Source organism: Heliangelus exortis, chromosome 2 (genome assembly GCF_036169615.1).
Source record: "Heliangelus exortis chromosome 2, bHelExo1.hap1, whole genome shotgun sequence".
Taxonomy (NCBI): Eukaryota; Metazoa; Chordata; class Aves; order Apodiformes; family Trochilidae; genus Heliangelus; species Heliangelus exortis.
In genome coordinates, this window is record NC_092423.1 from 77,158,109 (window position 1) to 77,179,369 (window position 21,261).

General features: G+C 40.1%; 1 protein-coding gene across 5 annotated transcripts in view; it reads right to left on the reverse strand.

Moving 5' to 3' along the window:
* Window positions 1–21,261, reverse strand: part of TRIO (trio Rho guanine nucleotide exchange factor) — a 246,764-nt gene that overhangs the window by 93,123 nt on the left and 132,380 nt on the right. For all 5 annotated transcript variants that reach the window (XM_071736663.1, XM_071736660.1, XM_071736662.1 and 2 more), the window contains exons 16-21: window positions 16,837–16,956; window positions 15,136–15,327; window positions 13,397–13,546; window positions 11,891–12,005; window positions 6,004–6,119; window positions 2,367–2,489 (exon numbers count right to left, since the gene is read on the reverse strand). In XM_071736663.1, the coding sequence (XP_071592764.1) occupies window positions 2,367–2,489; window positions 6,004–6,119; window positions 11,891–12,005; window positions 13,397–13,546; window positions 15,136–15,327; window positions 16,837–16,956 (816 nt within the window). The remainder of the gene's footprint in view (window positions 1–2,366; window positions 2,490–6,003; window positions 6,120–11,890; window positions 12,006–13,396; window positions 13,547–15,135; window positions 15,328–16,836; window positions 16,957–21,261) is intronic.

The following is a 21,261-nucleotide window of genomic DNA, read 5'->3' on the forward strand; positions in this document are numbered from 1 at the left end:
TATGTTTCATCATCACACAGCTTTTTTTAAGAAACAGAACAAGTAGCCAAATCTGTAACCAAGTGCTCTTCCCAATTAACAAGCTGACTAAGAGCATGCATGAAAGATTTTGTGTAAATCATAACTCATCCACAATAGATGAATTTATACCTCTATCTCTCCCTGATACCATGTCAGTGTAAACTGTACTGTCAGGGGCCCTGGAAACAGGGAACTAAGCAAAACAATCAATAAGAACTTGACTTCTTTCATGTCAGTTGGAAAATCAACAATGTTGGTCCTTTCTTTTTTCTTTTTAATACTTTTTCCTTCCTAATGGACCCTAATCCAATCATTTTTTTACACTATGGAATGAGCAAGGGCTAATACATCCTCCCAACAGGTAACAAACCACTAAGGGAGTGGCACTAACAACATCCTTTCCAAACGAGCTCCTACGTCATCTGCTGACTGGCAGAGGAAATGGAGGGCAGCAGTTCTCTGCATGCTGGAAGGCATCCAGCTGAACAACAGCTGGAGCAAAGCTAAGATGGAAGAAAACACAGGTTGAAAAAGCAAAAATGATCTCCATTCTTTCTAGGTTCTCTTTTCTCCCTTCCATGTGTCTAGTGACCAACTCCATCCCCAAGTCTCTTCTCCTCTGAGGTGGTCCTTCAGACAAATAAACACTGGCTTACTTCCTTGGGCTTTATTATTTCTGTGCAAAGATTGAAAAACCAAGGAGTGGAAACAGGTGACCGTTTGAATAGATGACAAACACAGACAGACAAGGCTACACAAGCTCGGGCTAGATGGAACATATGTACCAGTTGTCTGTCTTTAACAAGCGGAAACCGGCAAGCCTCATGAGGGACATCTGCAACACTGCACAGGCCTACAGAGATACAGAATAACATAATACGTTCATGGGTTGGACTTGATGATCTCAGAGGTCCTTTTCAATCCAGATGATTCTGTGAATACTGCAGTGGGTCAAAAAGTTACAGTAGAATCACAGAATACTTCAATAAAATAAGCAACCTAAGAAAAGTGAGCTGAATAATAATATGCCTTGTTGTATTTTATATCTGTCTAGAGTTAGTGCAGTGGTGTTTTGGAAGCAGGGGGAGAGGCCGCAGAGGTGGTCCCTGTGAGAAGCTGCTGGAAGCTCCCCTGGTTCCCCTCCTGGTCCTGCTTCTGCCCAAGGCTGAGCAGACATGGGAAGCTGGATGAGCCTCAGAGTGACATATTCAAGACAGGAAAAACAAAACTACAAAAAAATATGAAAAGAGACCTGAAGAGCAAAGGAGAGGAGGTGAGAGACAAATGCCAGCAAAAAGACACAAAGTTCATTGAAGAAGGAGGAGGAAAGGTGCCTGAGCAGAGATTTCCCTGCAGCCCATGGCGAGATGGCAGCTGTGCCCCTGACCCACAGTGGGGAAAATGTGGGTTTATAGCCCCTAAAGTGTCACAGGTAGGCAGACATGACATGACAGCCCGTGCAGGATCACAGAGAGGGTCAGTCCGAGCCTGAGGGACTGCACCTGTGGGAGGGACTCATGTCCCAGGGGTTCCTGAAGGACTTTCCCAGGAGAGAGACCCCACGTTGGAGCAGGGGAAGGCTGTGAGAAATCCTCCCCTTGAGGAGGAAGGAGCAGCAGAAACACCGTGTGGGGAACTGACCCTAAACCCCCCCTGCCCCTCCCCTGTGCCCTGAGGGGGAGGCAGCAGGGAAGGGATTCCGGGAGTGGGAAGAAGAGATGGTGGGGTTGGTGGATGCATTAAGATCTGGCCATGTTTTCTCTTTCTCCTTGTGGATTGAATTAGTTTTTTTTTTCTTCCCAATTTGAATCTGTCTGGGTTTTTTGCCAATTACAGTAATTGGGGAATGCAAACCTCTTTATCCTTGTCTCAATTAATGACCCTTTGGGTAGATTTTCTCCTCCCTGTCCCACAGTGGGGTGGGGGGTGAGCAAGCAGAAGCCTGATTGGTATGAATGGGCCTAAACCATGACAATATCATAAATGAACATGCAGTAGTTCACAGACATGAGAATACAAAAGTGGAAAACCAGGGCCCTGCAAGGTTTTTGTAGGTTTGACACTTTTAAGCTATCTCCCTACAGTTATGTAATAACACTCAGCAGCACACAGGGTTGACAGAGCTCCAGTAAAAGTGATTATCTTATTATTGTTTGGTTTATTCTGTTCCCAGTACAAATACAGAGAGAAGGCCACTACAAGTACACAAATCTTGATGGACACATCCCTCAGGATTTTTTTTTTGGGTGAGGTAGGGAGGTAGGGGGTGAGAGGTAAGTTAGGGTTGTTTGCATTTTTTATTTATTTTTTTTTTAATCTTACATAATTTTATGTATTTAGTTTACCTTTGCTGTGATCTGAAATTCTTCATGTTCTTTTAACAGCTCTTGGGTGTGCTGGATACTGGAACCAGTGGAAGTATGTGTGGATAAATAAAACTCTCCGTTGTCATGAATCCATTCTAGAGCCTAAATAAAGTGATAATGAAGGGAAAGTAAGAGAAGATAAAAAACCTTGGCCAATAGAAACCATCTGTAATCAGCATTCCACAAACACAGACTGGCCACAAATAAATTTTACTCAATGTCACTCAAAGCAATTGTCTAGCACCTCTACAATAATAAACAGTTTGTACCTCTAAAATAATTCACTCTGTGAAGCAATGCTTAAAGGACTAAGGAAAACATCTGACAGGCATATCTGAATACTTCATGAATTCTACTACTACAGGACTAGAATAGCCCATAATTAAAAGGTTCTGACTGACTACATGTCTACAGTTTTGTTAGGATACTCCTGAACTGAGCACAAATAACTTTTTTTGTGCAACACATGATAGCTGTACTCAGAAATATGCATTTTCCAACTTGTAAAAATGTACGTAGGCTGTCAAATGTGTAAGCTTAACTTTCAAATACATAAGATTTAACTATTACTTAACGCTTCAGTTGACGTGTATTTCCACCTCACAAAGTATGGTCTGTAGCTACATGGACTCCTAAAAATTAATAGCAGCAGAGAAGGAGCAGTTACATCAGTTAAACCAATTAAGGTACATATAGGTAGTAAAAGAGAAGAACTAAGCACAGAGAGAATTACATCTGGCAAAGGAGGTTAAGGGAAACGAGAGAAGTTTCTATAGGTACATCAGTGATAAGAGGAAGACTGGGAAAATGTGGTCCCACTCCAGAAGGAAACAGTCACTGAGATGTTGGGAAGGCCAAGGAACTAAATGACTATTCTGCCTCAGTCATCACTGGCAAGGGCTCTGGTCACACCTCCATATTACGGAAGACAAAGGCAGGGACTGGGAAAAGGAAGATCCTCCCACTGTACATGAAGAGCATGTATGAAAGAATCTGAAGGAGAACAAGTCCATGGGACATGATTGGATTCACCCATGGCTCCTGAAAGGACTGGCAGATGAAGTTGCAAAGCCACTGTCCATCATATTTGAAAAGTCATGGTAGTTTGGTGAAGTTCCTTCTGACTGGAGAAAGGGAAACATAACCCTGATTTTCAAAAATGGAAAAAAAAAAAGACCCAGGGAACTACAGGCCAGTCAGTCTCAGCTCTGTGCCTGGCAAGATCATATGGAGCAGATCCTTCTGAAGGCTCTGCTAAGGCATGCAGATAACAAAAGGGGTGATTGGAGACAGCCAACATGGCTTCACTAAAGGGCAAGTCCTGCCTGACTAAAACTGTGTCCCTTTATAGTGGGGTCACACCCCTGGTGGACAAAGGCAAAGCAGCAGATGTCATCTACCTGGACCTGTGCAAAGCATTTGACACTCTCCTGCAGACATTCTGGTCTCTAAATTGGAACAATGAAAACTTGATGGATGGAACAGTCACTGGATGAAGAACTGGTTGGATGGTCACAACAAAAGAGTCGTGATCAGTGGCTCAGAGTTCAAATGGAGACATGTGATAACTGGTGTCCCTCAAGGGTTCGGTACCGAGATGAGTTGTAAGCAACATGGACAGTAGAATTGAGTGAACTCTCAGCACGTTTGCTGACAACACCAAACTGTGTGGTGAAGTCAACATGCTGAAGGGAAGAGATGCCATCCAGAGGACCCTGACAGGCTCAGGCAGTGGGCTCATGCAAACTCCATGAAGTTCAACAAGGCCAAGTGCAAGGTTCCGCACCTGGTTTAAGGCAATCCCATGCATGAATACAGGTTGTGAGGAGAGAGGACGGAAGGAAGCCTGGAGGAGAAGGGCTTGAGGGTGAAGCCTGTACTTTTCAAGTGCTGCTGATGGAAACAAACCATCAGCTCTTGGATTAGTATCATGACATGGAATGATTCAACCAATGAACTGTACTATACCCCTTGCCATTTTAATGCCAATCTTTGCAAATGAAGACTTATGGACAAGCAATGGCTGTTATTGAAAAAACAAAAACATTTTTTTTGATACTTCTCACTTTTTAACTGCCATCTTTTCTGGGAAGGTTTACTGCACAACACTGTAATAAATGATAAACAAAACCACAACTTCCCACCCCCCTGCCCAAGTGGTGCCTTTTCCTAACTATCTGGCAGCTCTCTAGATCTACAACATAAAGTTCATCTTCCATGTTGATTCCTACAGTTTAGACCAGTTCTCATTTCATGCAAAGATCAGAATTTTAAGTTGGAGACACATATCACCATACAAGAACTGGAGAAATCAATTTAATGACCAGTTGAGCCCTTACTCTGGGGTTTGAGAAAATCTACCATTTCCATCAGGTTCTAAAAGCACAAAGAATGTCGTCTTCTGCCTTCCAAATGAAAATCTAAATGAAGACAGCAACATTTTTATTTTCTGGCTAATTAGTGTGGAGTCCTAACAGGTTTGCAATGACTGAATTGTCGATAGCTGAAAAATGGGGTTTACAATGAAAATGCTGACAGATCTTTATCTCCAGTGTTTGACTGTTAGTCTGTAATCTCTATACAAAAGCAAGTCGGTCATGTGCTTAGCAGAGGCTCAAGCTAAGGCTATTCAAAAGTGGCAGGGTGAGGGGTGGCAGGAAAGGATGTTGCTCTTTTAAAGACATTTTCATGATTAAGTTCACTCCAAGATTTATCTTGCATGACTTTCACAATGCACTACTTGCATTGTGAAAGCATGAAAGACAGACTTGAGAAATCTTTCAAGTGATGGAAACAGAGCACTTGTATTTAAGCCAGTATCAGAAGGAAATAAAAAATTAGAATTTAGTCTTTTAAAGTAGGTCTAACTATATTTCACACTATAGGCGTTGTGTCCTTTTCTGCAGAACAGGAACAGATAGCTTCCTTTCTTTGTCTTATATGCAGTTAAAAAAAAAAAAAAATAGTAGTAGTACAGAAACATTGCCAGTCATTCCTATTACTAATTCCGTTTTGCAAAACCTTACTTAGTTTTATGGATTCTGTTTTGATTACTGATGGTGATTTTTTTTTTGTGTGTGTGTACTGTAGTTCCTTAATACTTCTTTCCAGATTGATAAATTCAGTCAAAATACAGAGAGGTGTATCTATCATGCAAGAAACAATGAAACCAAATACACACAGAATCACAAAAACTTTCCAAAGTCATTCAGTTATTATTGTTTAATGAGTTATCCAACTTCCCAGGTTTTCAGAAGTGCCAATCAATGTAATTAGATGTTTTTTCCCCAACATCTGAGAAAAATGTTGCTGTTACTTTCCCTGTCAAGTTAGGTATATGTGTAAACAGTACTGATTGTAACTATTTGTGAAACACCAGCTTGCAGAAATGAAATTCACCAGTACCAGAATAAGCTGGCAGAACCAAAACATTGCCTTCAAATTGCAGCAGGAAAGACACCCTGCCTTCAGCAGATTTAGTTGGGTCACTTCCTTTCTATTTTAGTAATTTATCTTTCAGCCATTTGAAATACTACAGTCAATGGCAAATTCGCTATTGTGGGACAAGCCAGTGTATGTCAAATCTGAATCACACTAAAAAGTATAAACCCCTCACCTGTTTGGCACTTCTTTCAAAGACCACATACTGCTGGCATTGATCAAGACGTCTTTTACGCATGGTCCAATAATGCAGCACACGATTTTCCCTCTGGAAGAGTTCATTCAAGATATCTGAAGAAAGGAAAGCAGTTCCAACATAGGTTATGTCAAGCAATTTTGAAAGACTACAGAAAAATAAGAATGAAGTACTTCCTGTTGTACTTACTCTGTTAACCATCATAAAGGTGGTTCTTGATGGGGCTTCTTGAGGAAGAATGAGCATGTACAAGTAATCATGTTTAACATCTCATGTTAATCAGGGTAAAAAAAAGTTTTCTAAATACACTATTCTCCTATAAAATACATGAATAATTCAACACACTTGGGCAAATACATGTTACTACAAGAAAAAATGCAATATAAGCAGAAACCCAAGTAATAAAAAACCTGCATAAAATTACTAAGATTGTAATTCCCCTTCAAAAAAATAAAATGAAAACCAACAGTGGTATGACTGAGTAAGCTGTCTTGTTCAAATCTGAGTGTTCTTCGAGCCTTGAGAGAATTTCCAGGTAGTCAAACAGAGAAGTCCACAATTTGTTATTCCATTCCTGAGTATCAGAAACAACCTGCCACTGAGAAATCACATTCAAATTCCCACATTAAACTGCAATTCCCCACGCCCACCTTATACATTCTTTATGGATGGCAAAGACATCCTGCTTAAAATATGCAGATGATTTAATCTGAACTCTGCTTTAATTTTATTATTTTTTCCCCCAAAATAAATCCTAGCAATTTCTTGTTAATTTCACTTTCCCCACTGCTCCTTTCAGAGCAACTGCCCTACCAGACTTTGTAGCTACTGCAAACCCAGATGCCAAGCTGAAATACAAGGAAATGGGGACACCCTATGCCTCTGCCAAGTGGTTCAGATGGAAGTGCAAAAAACCCAAGGGGAGGTCTATCAGAAGCAGAAGAGACCACAAAAATGGGCTCATTCTTCGTAATAATGCTTTAGGTGCTTTTCTGCTTATACCCAGAGCTCGCCATTTGCATAATTATGAATGGAGGCTCTCAGGTGTACATTTCTTAATACCTGTGCATTTCCCTCCCCAATGGTGCAGGTCCACCATGCCTTTAGATCCCAAAAGCCAACAACTCCAAAAAAACAGCTTAATAGGGAAGGTAAACAAAGGGAGCCTGAAGGGAAAACCATCTCTATCAGTGATCTGGGACCAATTAGAGCCACATGTCACAGCCTCCCCAAGGATTATGAAACCTGCCTGCATTACTGCCAATATCCTCATGCTTGGAAGCAACATATTCCTGCTTGCCACAAAGTGCTGAGATCACCCAGGACTCACTTTTGGTTGGAATCTATTTACTGTGGCCAAGGTTTTCTTCCTGCTGGGCAGGCTATCCTCAAATATGCCTCAACTGATCTGTCCATTAGCCAAGCTATGAGATGACCTGCTATGAGCCTCATCTGCTTTCTCAGTTGTTTTCTTTTTTCTTTCTTACCCCACCTCCAAAACACTTGCTCAGAAGATACACCAGATTTCAGAGGGCATGTACACTACCATTATACAGTGCAACACACCCAACTGGGCACATAATTTAAAAAAAAAAATTAAAAAGAGAGACATCTTGATAGTGATGAAAGAGAAGCAATTCTGACAACTTTCAGAGCAAGCAAGGTGAATTTACCTCGTTGGAATAGAATTTTTTTTGTCAAGACACATTACAGATGGTATGCCAGTGAGAGACATTTGGCTGGATACCGTTAGTATTACTGCCATTAATTTTTGGACTACGGAGGAAGAGAAATATAAAATAAAGGAAGTTATAGAACATCAACATTTAATATTAGGTTGAGCTCTGTCTCAAGCCTTCTGAACTATAGTCCCTGTTTAATTTTCTCAGATTCCAACATTTGTTAGGATACAAGAATCAGTTCCTAAACTTTCAGCTTATTGTCCAAGCTCTGTCAACCTTGGTTGACAGCTTTCAGCTGTCTCTGTGCACCCTGTGCTCTACATCAACCTACCTAAAACCATGGGCACCACTAAACAAGTTCCTTCACTGTGTTCAGCTGTAGCCTATACAGCACAGATAGAGCAAAACAAAGCAGCACATGAAATCAGCAGCAGAAGCAAAGGTAAAGATGCTTTGTTTCTGAGATTGCAGCAACTGTCACCAACTGAATCCATCTGCCACAGCAGTTTCTGGCCACAGCTGTTTACTAAAAATCCATCTTGACACAGTATCCTATATTTATATATATAAAAAAAATCCAAGAGGTTGCTAGATTTTTGATGGTAACTTCTTTCTCCAAGTGACAGTGAGGACAAGTGCTATGGTGGACCTTGTTTTCACCCAAAATGAAAAAATTCACACAAAATGTGTGTGTGTGGGGGGATGTGAACCTCAAGGCAAACTTTGGCAGCAGTGACCATGAAACAGTGGAGTTTAAGATCCTTAGGGCAGTGAGGAGGCAAACTCACTACCTGGAACTTCAGGAGAGCAGACTTTGCTCTTCAGGGATCTGCTTGGTAGAGTACCATGGGATAAAGCCCTGGAGGGAAGAGGAGCCCAAGCAAGTTGGTTAATACTCAGTGATTACCTCCTCCACGCTCATGAGTGATACATCCCAGCAAAGAGGAAGCCAGGCAAAACCACCAGAAGGCCTGCGTGGATAAACAAGGATGAACTTCTGGACACACTCAAACACATGAAAAGGAAACCTACAGATGGTGGAAGCAAGGACAAGTAGCCTGGGAGGAATACAGAGAAACTGTCCGAGCAGTCAGGGACCTGGTTAGGAAAGTTAAAGCCCAGATAGAATTTAATCTGGCCAGGGATGTCAAAGGCAAAAACAAAAGCTTCTATAGGTAAGTTGGTGATAAAAGACTAGGGAAGACTCCTCCAGAAGGAAATGGGAGACCCTGGTTACCCAGGATATGGAGAAGTCTGAAGTATTCAATGACTTTTTTGCCTCAGTGTTCACAGGCAAGTGCATAACCCATATTACCCAAGCCACAGAAAGCAAAGGCAGGGGCTATGAGAATCAAGAACTGCCCATGGCAGGGGAAGGCTCAAGATCATCTAAGGAACCTGAAGGCACACAAGTCCATGAGACCTGATGAGACACATCTGTGAAATCTAAGGGAACTGGTGGATGAAGCTGCTAGGCCACTATCATCATATTTCAGAATTCTTGGCAGTATGGTGAAGTTCCCACTGACTGGAAACATCAGTCTCATTTTTTAAAAAAGTTAAAAACGAAGACCTAGTGAACTGCAGACCACTCAGTCTCTGGCAGAAGCATAGAGAAGAATCTCCTGGATACTATGTTAAAGCATATGGAAAATAAGAAATGATTGGTGACAGCCAATACAGCTTCACTAAGAGGAAATCATACCTAACAAATTTGGTGGCCTTCATGACGAGGCTACAGAATTGCTGGATAAGAGAAATTCTATCATATGTCTGGAATTGTGCAAAGCATTTGATAGTGTTCTGCACGACATCTTTGGCTCTAAATTGGAAAGACATGGACTTGATGGATGAAACACTGTGGATAAGGAATTGGCTGGGTGGTTGCACTCAGAGTTGTGGTCAACCACTCAATATTCAAGTAGTGAGTGATGAGTGACATTCTTCAGGGGTTGGTACTGGCACTGTTTAACAACTTTGTTGACCACATGGGCAGTGGAATCACGTGATCCTCAGCAAGTTTGCTGACAGCACCAAGATGTGTGGTGTAGTCAGTGTGCTGAAGAAATGCCTTTCAGAGGAATCCTGACAGGCTTGAGAGGTGGCTGCCCCCTCTCTGGAAGTGTTCAAGGCCCGGTTTAGCATGAGGTCTTCCTGCCCACAGTAGGGGTTTTGGAACCAGATGATGTTTAAACTCCCTTCCAACACCTGTAATCTCCATTTTACCAAAATGAAGTAAGCAAACCTTTTTTTTTTTTTTTTTTTTTCCTCCTTGATTTATAAAAGAGATTTTTCTCCTTACATGTATATTTAAACAGGAGCATTAGCATGAAAAAAATCAGCTACCATCATGCTATTAAGATGTAGAAGGAGGCAGTTCTCACTAGTTTAATTTTCACTCATGTTTAATTTTTAGAATTATGTATTACATGGCTTATGGGGAAAAAGCATTCGATCACAACCTTTCTTCCTGGGGATTTTTGTTGCTTTTTTTGTTGCTATTTCAACATGTATCATTCCTTCAGGACTTCAAATATACACAGAACATACACAGCACTTCGGTTCTAACATATAATTATTCCTAAAAGGCAAAGATTTTTCTACTTTTTCCTTATCTGAACACATTTATCTTTCCCAGAGTGACTTACTATACAAACAGCTTTCAAACGTGATATTTTTTTAAAAAGTCTGACTAAAAGCCCTAACATTTTTTCTTATATTCAATAAGTGTGGTAAGTACAACTTCCTGCTTGCTTCTCCTTTGTTTTCTTTGTCTGCTACTAAGAGAACAGCTAAGTGACAAATGTCAGCAACACTTCTCCAGTTATTGATACTGCCAGCATCTGTGTTCAGATTTTGTCTTGTACAGTTCTGTAGGTGTTGATGCTTTGAGGACAGTGGAAAAACAATCCTTTGTCTGACCTCTTCGTGCTCACAGCTTCGACTGACACAATCCAGTAATATTTCCTTAGAATGAAAAGTATGGCCAACTTGCTATTATCTCTCCAGCACAAAAAATTCCACACTCTGAGATTTCCCTATTTGAGTACTGTGAGACACATGTAGGTTTAATGTGAACTACTTTCTGCTTGTAATAAAGTAAAGCAGTAAGCACATCCTTTTCTGGTAGTCGTCAAATAATGTAGAATAGAAGTGACCTCTGGAGGCCATTTGTTCCAATCTCCTTCTCAAAGCAGGACTAACTTCCAAGTTCTTAATGGGTTTGTTCAAATGAGTTTAAAAGATTTCCAAGGACAGAGATTCTGCTACCTACTCTACTCAGTTTTTTCTCACTCTTGTTGCAACACTTTCTCCTTATGCCCACTGAGAATTTTCCATTGAGAACTTCTTCCTTTGGTCCTATTGCCACATTCCTCTGAGTTTGGCACCATCCTCTGCATGACTCCCTTTTGGGTAGCTGCAAACAACAATTAATTATGACCTCTCTGATTTTGAGTCTGAAGCATGAAGTGTTTGGTCACAGCTTCAAAATGCAACAAGCAGAATAGAAATGCCAAATAAACTATTAGTAATTATCGCTGATTGTCACTTTGATCGCTGTTCTGCCCACCTTACCCATCAGTTAATGCACACCCTATAAACTTATGTCCTTTTGTCTCTGAAAGATTTCCCTACAGATTTCCCTCTCTCTTCTCCATTCTCCACACCACGTTACACCTTAAAGCTGCACTGCACTGAATTAATCATAGCAAAAGCCAAGTTCCTTGATACTGATTCAACTACATGTAGGGCCCAAGGGCACGATTCAAGGGATTATCTTGTATCACTCTGGCACTCCTAAGGAACTGCTAGAATGCACCACACTAAGACACTGAATAAACTTACAGTGATCAGCCCCCATTTGGCACCAAACCAAACACGATCACATGGAAGTTTACAATTTTATTCTCTGAACAGAAGCAGCACATTTCATTCTCAAATTGAAACAAGATTAAGTATAACTAGGAGATAAATTCAAAGCGACTTCATTTGGGTAGAAGAGATTTTGATGACTGTCAGTTCCTTCAGAGTGTGTGAGCAATTTTAATTACCTCCTATTAAGCCTAACAGAACCCTTTTCCACTTGGGCAGACTTCACTCCCCCATCATCACATACACCACAACAACAAAACACATGACAATCATGTTCTTTGGAGAAAAAAAAGGAACAAGAAACCTCTTACTTTTGACTTGTTGTTCAGGTGCTTTGATGTGTGTCACCATCCCTGGCATGTTTACACTGTTCCTGTGCAGGTATTTCAGGAAAACATCAGCATTCCTTCGAGCCAATGTGCAAGCCTAGAGAGTCAGTAATATTATTTTCTTTGAAGATGTATGCATATACATACAGTAAGAGATGAAGGACCTTCCTCATCCCCCTCTTGTGCACATCCCACCTTCTCAAACTTTTAAAAGGGTTGCTTGTGAAATCCTTCTACAAATAACCTGAAATCCTTTCTTATCCAGTAGGAAAAAACCCAAACAAAATGCTAATTACTTTTTATCTGAAGAACTTGAAAAAAAATTATGTGCTCTAGAGCTTTCAACATGACTCAGAGCTCACAATGAACTTTGTTTTGTGTATGTGCCCTGGGACACTTGAAGCATAAACAGAGTGCACATGCTTATGTAATCACGTGGGTATTCCAAAACATCCACCACTACTTTCAATGAAAAGCAAATGCTCCATTCAAGTGAAACAAAAAGTGAGAAAATATTAAGAAATGCCCTTAAAATATTAAGAGTAGGCATTGAGATCTTTCAGTCCCCACTTCTGTACTGCCAACACTCAGCCCAGCGGCCTTCAATTTACATACACCAGGTACTACCTATGGGCAGGCTGCCTTGTTTTTAATATAAAATGCTACTATATGAACATGAAATGCTACTTTAAAAGGTTAAAGGTAGCATGGTTAGATCTAGTAACAGAGACATTAAGTAATTTCTCAGTTTTTAACACATGAACTGGAAACTCGTACGCCAGCTCCAGAGAGATCTATTTGACAGTACATTTAGAGCTGTGCTAATATGGTTTTGAATGTTCTCTTACATGAACAAAAGGGTTTTTATTAAAAAGTTTTATACTCTAGCATCTTTCAAGGTGATGCTGGACAAAGCCTTTGGTTACGGGGTTAATTACCTTGCTTTGCAAGTATCAGTTACACATTTATTTGGTATAATCAATATCCTTCTTCACTTGGACATCAGTTGGAATTTAAACTTTTCATTCATCTGCAGGCTATTACATAAATCTGACTACTCCCAGATGTTTGTCCAGTTATTTCCTTCTTCTGTACTCTACTGCAGTCCAAGTACATCTGAGAGTTGCTCAGGCAGCAATGGCTCTATGTGACTTGCACTTCCCTCCCAAAGCAGCATTCTTTAGAATGACAGCTGCTCAAAGCAGTGATTCCCAGATCCTTTTCAGTCACAGTGGGAGACCTGACATCTATTGAAGTTCAACAGGAAATATTTACAAAACTGGCTCAAGTTTTGGCACTTGGCAGTATTCTTCTAACCACTGCCAGAAGCATTTAATGTGCCCTGTCCCAAATCAGTGCAGTTTGGGACACACCTCCAGCTTTTGAATGGGCACTGTCACTCTCCACGTACATTTCAGCACTGTAAGAGTAAGCACTTGACCGCACGCTTTCCTTTACACAGAAGACCACAAAAATGGCATCCCTTACCTTTAGGAATGCCTCCTTCTGTTCCAAGTGTTTGCTTATCATGGGAGTAACGTGATCTGTTTCAGAGTTAGGACCCAGTTTGTCTGCTCCCCCACACCAGTCTTCTTCTCGCTTATATTCTTGTTCCAGGCTTTCCAGCACACTGCACACCTACCAGGAAGGAATCCAACTCAAATATAATTCAGTAAGACAAAAAATTCCAAATTAAAGCCAAACAAATGGAAACCAAATCTATCCCTTACCGCAGCTTCTGACATTTTTTGACTGTGACTTGAGAAGGCAACAAATTTTGGCTGCAGGTTTGCAAGCACTGGCCTGCTTATGTGGAACTTCTCAGAAGGCTACCCCTAAAGTTGCTCCCCCTTGTCTGCCTCCGTGACTACATAGTTCAGTATGGGCTTCAGATATGACCACAGAGGACGCAACCCTACCAACTTTCCCCCCTAACACTTCTGTGGACAAATAGGATGAAACTGATTTATTTCATCCTGACTCCCACACAAACCCCCAGAATTAACCATCTAAAATATTTCCATTAAAACCTTGATGCAATTTGTTTATGGTCTAAGCAAAACTTCTTGAAACAAGCATAAATCCAACTCAGCACTGGTACTGTGTGTTTCAATCTTGAAAATGTTTTACAAGAATTCTCAAAAGAATCTGAGGAATATTAAAAGGTACAGTGACAAAAGAGGCCAATGAAGATTTGAGTCTTCACGCACAACCACCACAGTCTGGTAGTGTATCATCTTTGAACTTTTCCAACTGAAACAAATGTAGACAGAACAATTATCTCATATTCTCCTAGTACAACTTGTCTATTTATCACAGCTTCAGTTGAAAGGGACCTCTAAATATCATCTATAACCCAACCTCCCTGCCACAACCAGGAATATTTTTCACTGGAACAGGTTGCTCAAAGCCCTGTCCAATCTGATTTGAGTATTTCCAGGGGCATCCTGGGGCAAACACAACTTCTTTGGGAAACCTGTTCCAGAGTCTCACCACTCTCATCATAAAAAATGTCTTCCTTATTAGTGATCTAAACTGCCATCTTTCAAGTTTAAAAATGTTGCCCCTTGTCCTGTCACTACAGACCTTGGTAAAAAGCCTTTGCCTTATAAGACCACTGCATACACTGAATGACTGCAACACATGGTTCCCCTTTCTAAGGCAGCTAGTAAGAGGGTTTGTTTTTTGCATTTTTTATATAACTGCAGTTGTTATCAAATTAGTTAAGTATAACCAATATCTTAAGGTAATGATGTTTCGTGGAAACATAGAATCATAGAATTCTTTTGGTGGGAAAAGACATTTAAGATTATCAAGCCCAACCAATGCTAAGCTATCACTACCAAGTCCACCCCTAAACTATGTCCCTAAGCACCACATCTACACGTCTCTTAAATACTTCTAGGGACGGTGACTTGACTGGATTGATCATATGACTCATGATTTAGACCCTTCACCAGCTTTGTTGCCCTCTTCTGGACACACTCCAGCACCTCAATGTCCTTTTTGTAGTGGGGGTCCCAGAACTGAACACAGTACTCACGGTGCGGTCTCACCAGTGCCAAGTACAGGAGCACAATCACTTCCTCTCTCCTGATGGCCACTATTTCTGGTATAGGCTAGGATGCTGTTGGCCTTCTTGGCCAAACCAGTGGCTCATCATTATCTGCCTGTGCCATATTGAAGAATTAACCAAGGCAGACACAGATCATGTAGCATTTCTGTACCTGTTCAGAAGTTTTATAGAAGGCAACAGAGGCATTCACAAGCTTGAGACGGTCTTCCATCTTCAGCATCAGTTGTTGCCAATGGGAAGCAACCTTTTCTGCACACTCCCGGATCATATCCATGTCATAGTGATTAGCCTGCAGCATTGCCTCTGCCTTCTGTTGAACCTGCAGGGCACTTTGATGGGTTTTCTGACAAGAGGAGAAAATTCAGGAGTACAGTGGAGCACTTCAGTTCATTTTCCTGAAAACCTCAAAGGCTCACATTCCCACTCTGTCAATGACATTTCTACACACATGCACAAGCATCCATTAGCTAAAAATAACTGTCTAATAATAGTCAATGCATGACTTCACTTATGCAAATACAAAGGAAATAAATCCTGTAGTTTTATCATCAAATCAATAATGTCTAGTAGTTTGCAAGCTATAGCCACTGCACAGCATTAGGTCACAAGCAGCATATCCATGCTGCAGTACACTTTTGTAATTATGTTTCTCAGGCTGATTTTCTTTGTTTCCTCATCCTTCAGGGTGAAGCAAAAAAAAAGATGGAAAGGTTTTATTTTATTTTATTTTGCCTTGATTGCTATTACTCTCCTCACAGCCTTACAGCAGCCTTTTGTACATTGGTAGTGAGCAAATGAAGGTGAAGGCATGCAGGACAATACAAAAGAGAACTCTATTCATTGTAATCAAATTGTTAACCATGGTTCTCTGTGTAAACATAGACTTGCCTAAAATCTGGAACCTTTAGCTATAATAAATATTATTATATCCAAGCACTGAATGATCCAGAAAACTCAATATTTAAGCTTGCTCATCATCTTTCCTTAAGTTGACAAACACCTAGACATATTATTTTTATGCTTAATGAGTTACCAAAGCTCTCAAAATGAGCAGATATATAGCTCAAACTGTCAGAAAATATTTTTAGTGAGAGGAAGAAACACACACAAGACTTCACTGAATAGCAGACACACATGAAAGAAGTTACTGTACAACTACTTCTGAAATTTTTTTCCCAAAACAATCATAACTTCAGCTAATCTTTCTACATTAGCAAAGTCATTAAAAAGATGTGTGCAATATATATCCAATACCACCTTTAAGACCCTCAGTCACACATGCGATTTAGTAATATTGCATCCTAGTCTATTTTAAGATGTCTGCTTATTTTTTCAAACATACGAACAATCTAGTAAGTCAGTTTGAAATCTTGGCAGAAGATGGGCCTCCACACAAATTTCAGTGAAATCTACTGTCAAACAAAAAATGAAGGACCATAGAAGAACATAACAGAACTGATGCTTGTTGTTCCATTTTTTCTTAAATGTAACAATTAGCATTATATTGCTGTATTCTAACAAAGGTAAACATGATTTTCAGTAAAAGTCCTGTGAACAAATTTGTTCCATTTATTGTAATGTTTTTATTACTCTTCAATTCAAAAACAGCTATCACTTTACAAAGATGCAAAAAGGCACTAAGAAGATGTATTCATCTGGAACTGCAGCCTCAAAATGAAGAAAAATCCACCCTCTCAGTCCTCTTTGGCATAAAATGATTTTAACAGCATTTCCTACACTAAAATATTGTAGTGTGAAAGAGACACATCTCCCTTCTGCAGTGCTATTTACAGAGACTCATGAACTGTAACACAGGGCTTCTTGGTTATGGCCACTGAAATGGGGCTTTTACCTCTATTGCATGTTGAAACTGCTCGTGTTCCCTCTGTAACTGCTCTGCCTCCTGCAAAGAGCTAGCAGTGATAAGCCCAGCATTTAACATGGACTCCCCATTTCGGATCCAGCCCAAAACCTGTAGCAAAAGAGAAGACCATGAAATATGCAATTCTACTGCCAAGCAGCAAGTAAAGCATCATTGCTAAGGACAAAAACATTTAGGGCCACACGCAGTACTGGAGTTGTTTACTGAGTAATTTACTAATTATATATTTACAGTGAATTACATATTTGATAAGCACAGTCAATAACTTTCACTATGATTTCACTTAGGTGACAACTCCTATCTTTCAGTCAACTATTTCACGCTTGTGGTTTTAGTTTATGTTCTGAACAAGACTGTGTTTCTGAATGCTGTTTCTGCCACCTGGAAAACAGGAACAAATTACAAGCAATATCTGCGTAGGAGCCGGCATCAGTAATATAAACTGAGGACATACAGCTTAGTAAAAAGTAAGTAAATAAATATGAACAACATTGAGAAAACATGCCCAATGAGTGACTTCTTATTGCTTAGACTTTTTTGTTGTGCCTGCTTTGACGTGTCTACCAAAACCAGAAGAAACCTCAGGTGGTGAGATGACTCCTAGTGTATGCCTATCAATAGAAGGAATGTGCCACCTGAAGGCACCTCCCAACAGATCTGTGCCTTGTTCATTACTCAGGACTAATATAATGGACATCCCACAATCCAAACAGACATTTTTATTACCTTAGGCTTACTTTCTAATGTCTAACACTTGTATCTCTCTTGCTTTCAGTTCAGTTTGGTTTTCCTGCCCATGAAAAACAAAAAATACATTTTCCTCACATAGCTTTATTTTTCACTCTCCTCTCTCCCTGAAGAGCATTACCCAATTCCCTGCTCTAGGCTCCTCTTGTTGACCCCAGTTTCTTCAAACTCTTCCATGTGAAGTTAGCCACCTTATTTTTCTCACTATGCTTTTATAAGCTCTCTTCAGTTGATAACCATCATTTTGATCAAAACCAAAGTAAAGCTCAGCATAATTCAGATTGTTCACTGTCACCTGTACAAACTTTTCATGGAACTGCTGCCCAGTCAGTAATTACCCCTGTGCTGTATTTTTTCAGCTGATTACTCCTGACAGTACATCACGGTCTGTATTTATCACTAATAAAATTCATATCCTTCATGCAATGCAATTCTATCCTACATCAAGATTAATACTGAACTGTAATTCAATGCTTTCTGATGAACTCAAATCCATTTTCCAGCTTCTTTTGCCTTTATCTTATAATTTAAAAGCACAATTTCTACTCATAACACATATATTTTCTGACTGAAAACATGAACTGGTATCTGAACAGAAACAGACCTCTACAGATTTTAAAATCTTTGAAACCTGTTTTCCAGTCCAGTGAGTCTCTTAACTTTTTGTTACTGAGGATGGCTTCCTCATGATAATGTATCATGATATTCATTCATGATAATGGAGTCTCATTTGATACTCTCATAGTAAGCTATGGCCAGACAGACTGAACAAAGCTATTTTAAAAGTTTCAATAGCAGATAGATCTGTGTGATCTAATTTTTCGCCTTTACCCAGAAGACCTGTTGCCAGGAAGATAGAGGATTTATCAAGTGGAAGCTACACTTAATTAATCTGTGGTAGCCTTTGCTCCTGTCCTCACCACTGTCCAGGTTTTATAATCTACTTGTTTCAATATTTTTTCTGGAAATTATGTTAAACTATCTGATTTATAATCCTCCCTTAGCTAATTCTTTCCCACTTTTGAGAAGCAAATGTTGAGTTCCAGGCCTTCAGAATCTCATCTAATCTCTGTACATTTGGAGAAGATAAAATAATATCCATGACATTATTTCAAGCAGTTTCCTAGGCATTCTAGGGTGAATTCTTCCTTCAGGCACACTTGATTTTAAAATAATGAAATTAAGGATACTTTCTCTAACATTTCCTACAAATTGTTTTGAGACCTTTAACCACTGCTAATAATTATGTTAACTCCCAAACCACAGTTAGTTCTTAACACTTACTAAGTAGCTCTAATAACCCTAACTTATAACTAATAACTCTGAAGTGTAGATGTGGGACACAACAGCAGAGGTATAGGTGGGTGCACACTCTGTTCCTCTTGGGAAAAACCACTGGAGCTTTGCAGGGGATAAGATGGTCCTGGCCTTGGAACAACCTCTTCTTTTGCTGCAAGGAACACGCTTCCAGATCACAGTACAGGGCAAGCGAAATGGACAAGAAAGGAGCTGGGAGTTCCTCAGACAAGACACGTGGGGGGCATTAAAACTCAAGGGAGAAAGCCCACGTAAGCCTCAGTAGCAAATAAAAAATGGGAAACTTAAAAGGGAACCAGATGGGTCCAACTGACTAGACAGAAAATATGCTGGGAGGAGAGGATTTGTTTGTAAAAACACAGGAGGCAGATGACTTTTTTAAAAATCCTGTTATTTTGTCTTATGAAGGCAGTTCTAAGCTCCCTCTCTACTTTCCTAAATAATTCTTCCAGGTATAGTGCAACGAAACACACCTTGGGTTAAAATACATTTAGCCTTTTCCATAGAATTTATTATGAAGGAGAATGCTTAAACAAGACCAGTTCAAAGCTGCTCTTGAGTTGGCATCTCATCATACACAGCAGAGACAACTAGCACTGAATCTCCTATTCTGAACACACCGATTTGCCCTCCTGCTTGTTGTAGGTCAGGGTACAAATGCAGAAGCTGGTGGAATTCACAGGAGGAAAGCTGCCAGCAGCACTTTCCCCTTCCTTCTGCTCTCTGACTCAAGGGGAAAACAGACACTAGGAAATGGCAATTCTGCCCTTTTTCCAGGGCTGCTGCCTTCCAGTGCTTGCTGGCATGTTCTCATCCCCTTGCTGCCTGGGTGGGCCACACACCCTGTCTTTTCCCTCCCAGCTTTCAGCAAGCTGGAGAAGCATCAGTAGAGTACCAGAAAACTGTGGAAATGAAACAGCATTTTGGATGTTTGGAATTGTCAAGTATATAGTTCTACAAATAACTGCTTAAGATCACTTTTTTGGACTGATTTTGTGCTCTAACTAAACACGATCACAAGACAAATCTGCTTCAACCTGCTGTCCTAGCTACGCTCTCATATCCATATGGCACTATATGGAGTGCCAGGACACTCTTCCTGTGTAGTATTTTGGGATTTTAAGAGCTCAAGCACTGGCCTGTGTTTGCACCAAGCTAAAAGACCTGCATGGGAGAACACATAGGAGCTCAATGTACTCTTGAGGGTACAAGTTTGTACTTAGGACAAGTAATCTGCACAGATCTGAACACATAGGTATATATCAAAAAACATGATCAGAGCAACAGACAGTATTGCACTGAAAAGGCTTAATGAGCACAGTAAAACCAATGCATTTTGTAGCTTGGTAGGGATTCTGTCCCAGGCAGATGCTGCATGTTAAGTTGAGTGAAGCATTCATTCTACAAAGCAAGTACGTGGGAGTGATTGCAGCAATAAGGAATCCAGTAGCTGTGTATTTTAGGTGATAAAAATAAGTTTGTCTGGCAATCATGCAAGTGGAGTCCTGGATGACACAAATATTCTTTAACCTTTTTTTTCTGCCTCTACCTACTCAACATGTCCCTGCCTTGGATAAAGTGGTTACATTTTAATTTCCATGTTGGTTTTTTTCCACATACTGTTGTCCCTTCTTTTTTCAGTAAGCATCATCTTCTCCAGATCTCCTGAGGTTTTCCTACACTGTAATCTTCTAATCTGGTTTTGCCTTTTGTGCAGCTATTACACATCAAGTTGACAAGGAAATTCTTTACAGGTTTTCTTTAAACCTCTGTTTGTCTTTTGACCCTTCTGCTTCTTTCTTGTCCTGAGGCTTGATCTACAGAACTTCAATGCCACAAAGGAGAATGGGTACAGTAATTAAGGGAGAAGCAACATGGGATGTGTTTCTGTGATCACAAGAAACATGGGTATACCTGATAAGAATGTGCTAAGCCCAAAGTTTTGCTATCTGGTAGTGAAAAGATTCCTTCCAAGTATTTGGTTAAAAACCTAGGCCAGAAGACACTTGCTAGTCTCCATTACAGCAAATTGAGAGATGAACCACATGGGACAATTCAAGCAGTGCTCCAGTCTAATACTTTTCACATGACTACAAGCTATATATTAAAAAATATAAAATATAAAAATACAATAGCATTAATGTCAGTTTTGCAGACAAAATTCACATGGAAACCTTATTAAAACCCTTGTTACGGAGACAACATCCCATCTGCATAATAGGTACACTTGCACCACTTCATCAACAATAAATCTGGCAGAAAAATCACAGTAATTGAACTGGAAACCCATGAGTTCACCCTGCTTCAGGCAACAAAATACAAACAAACCAA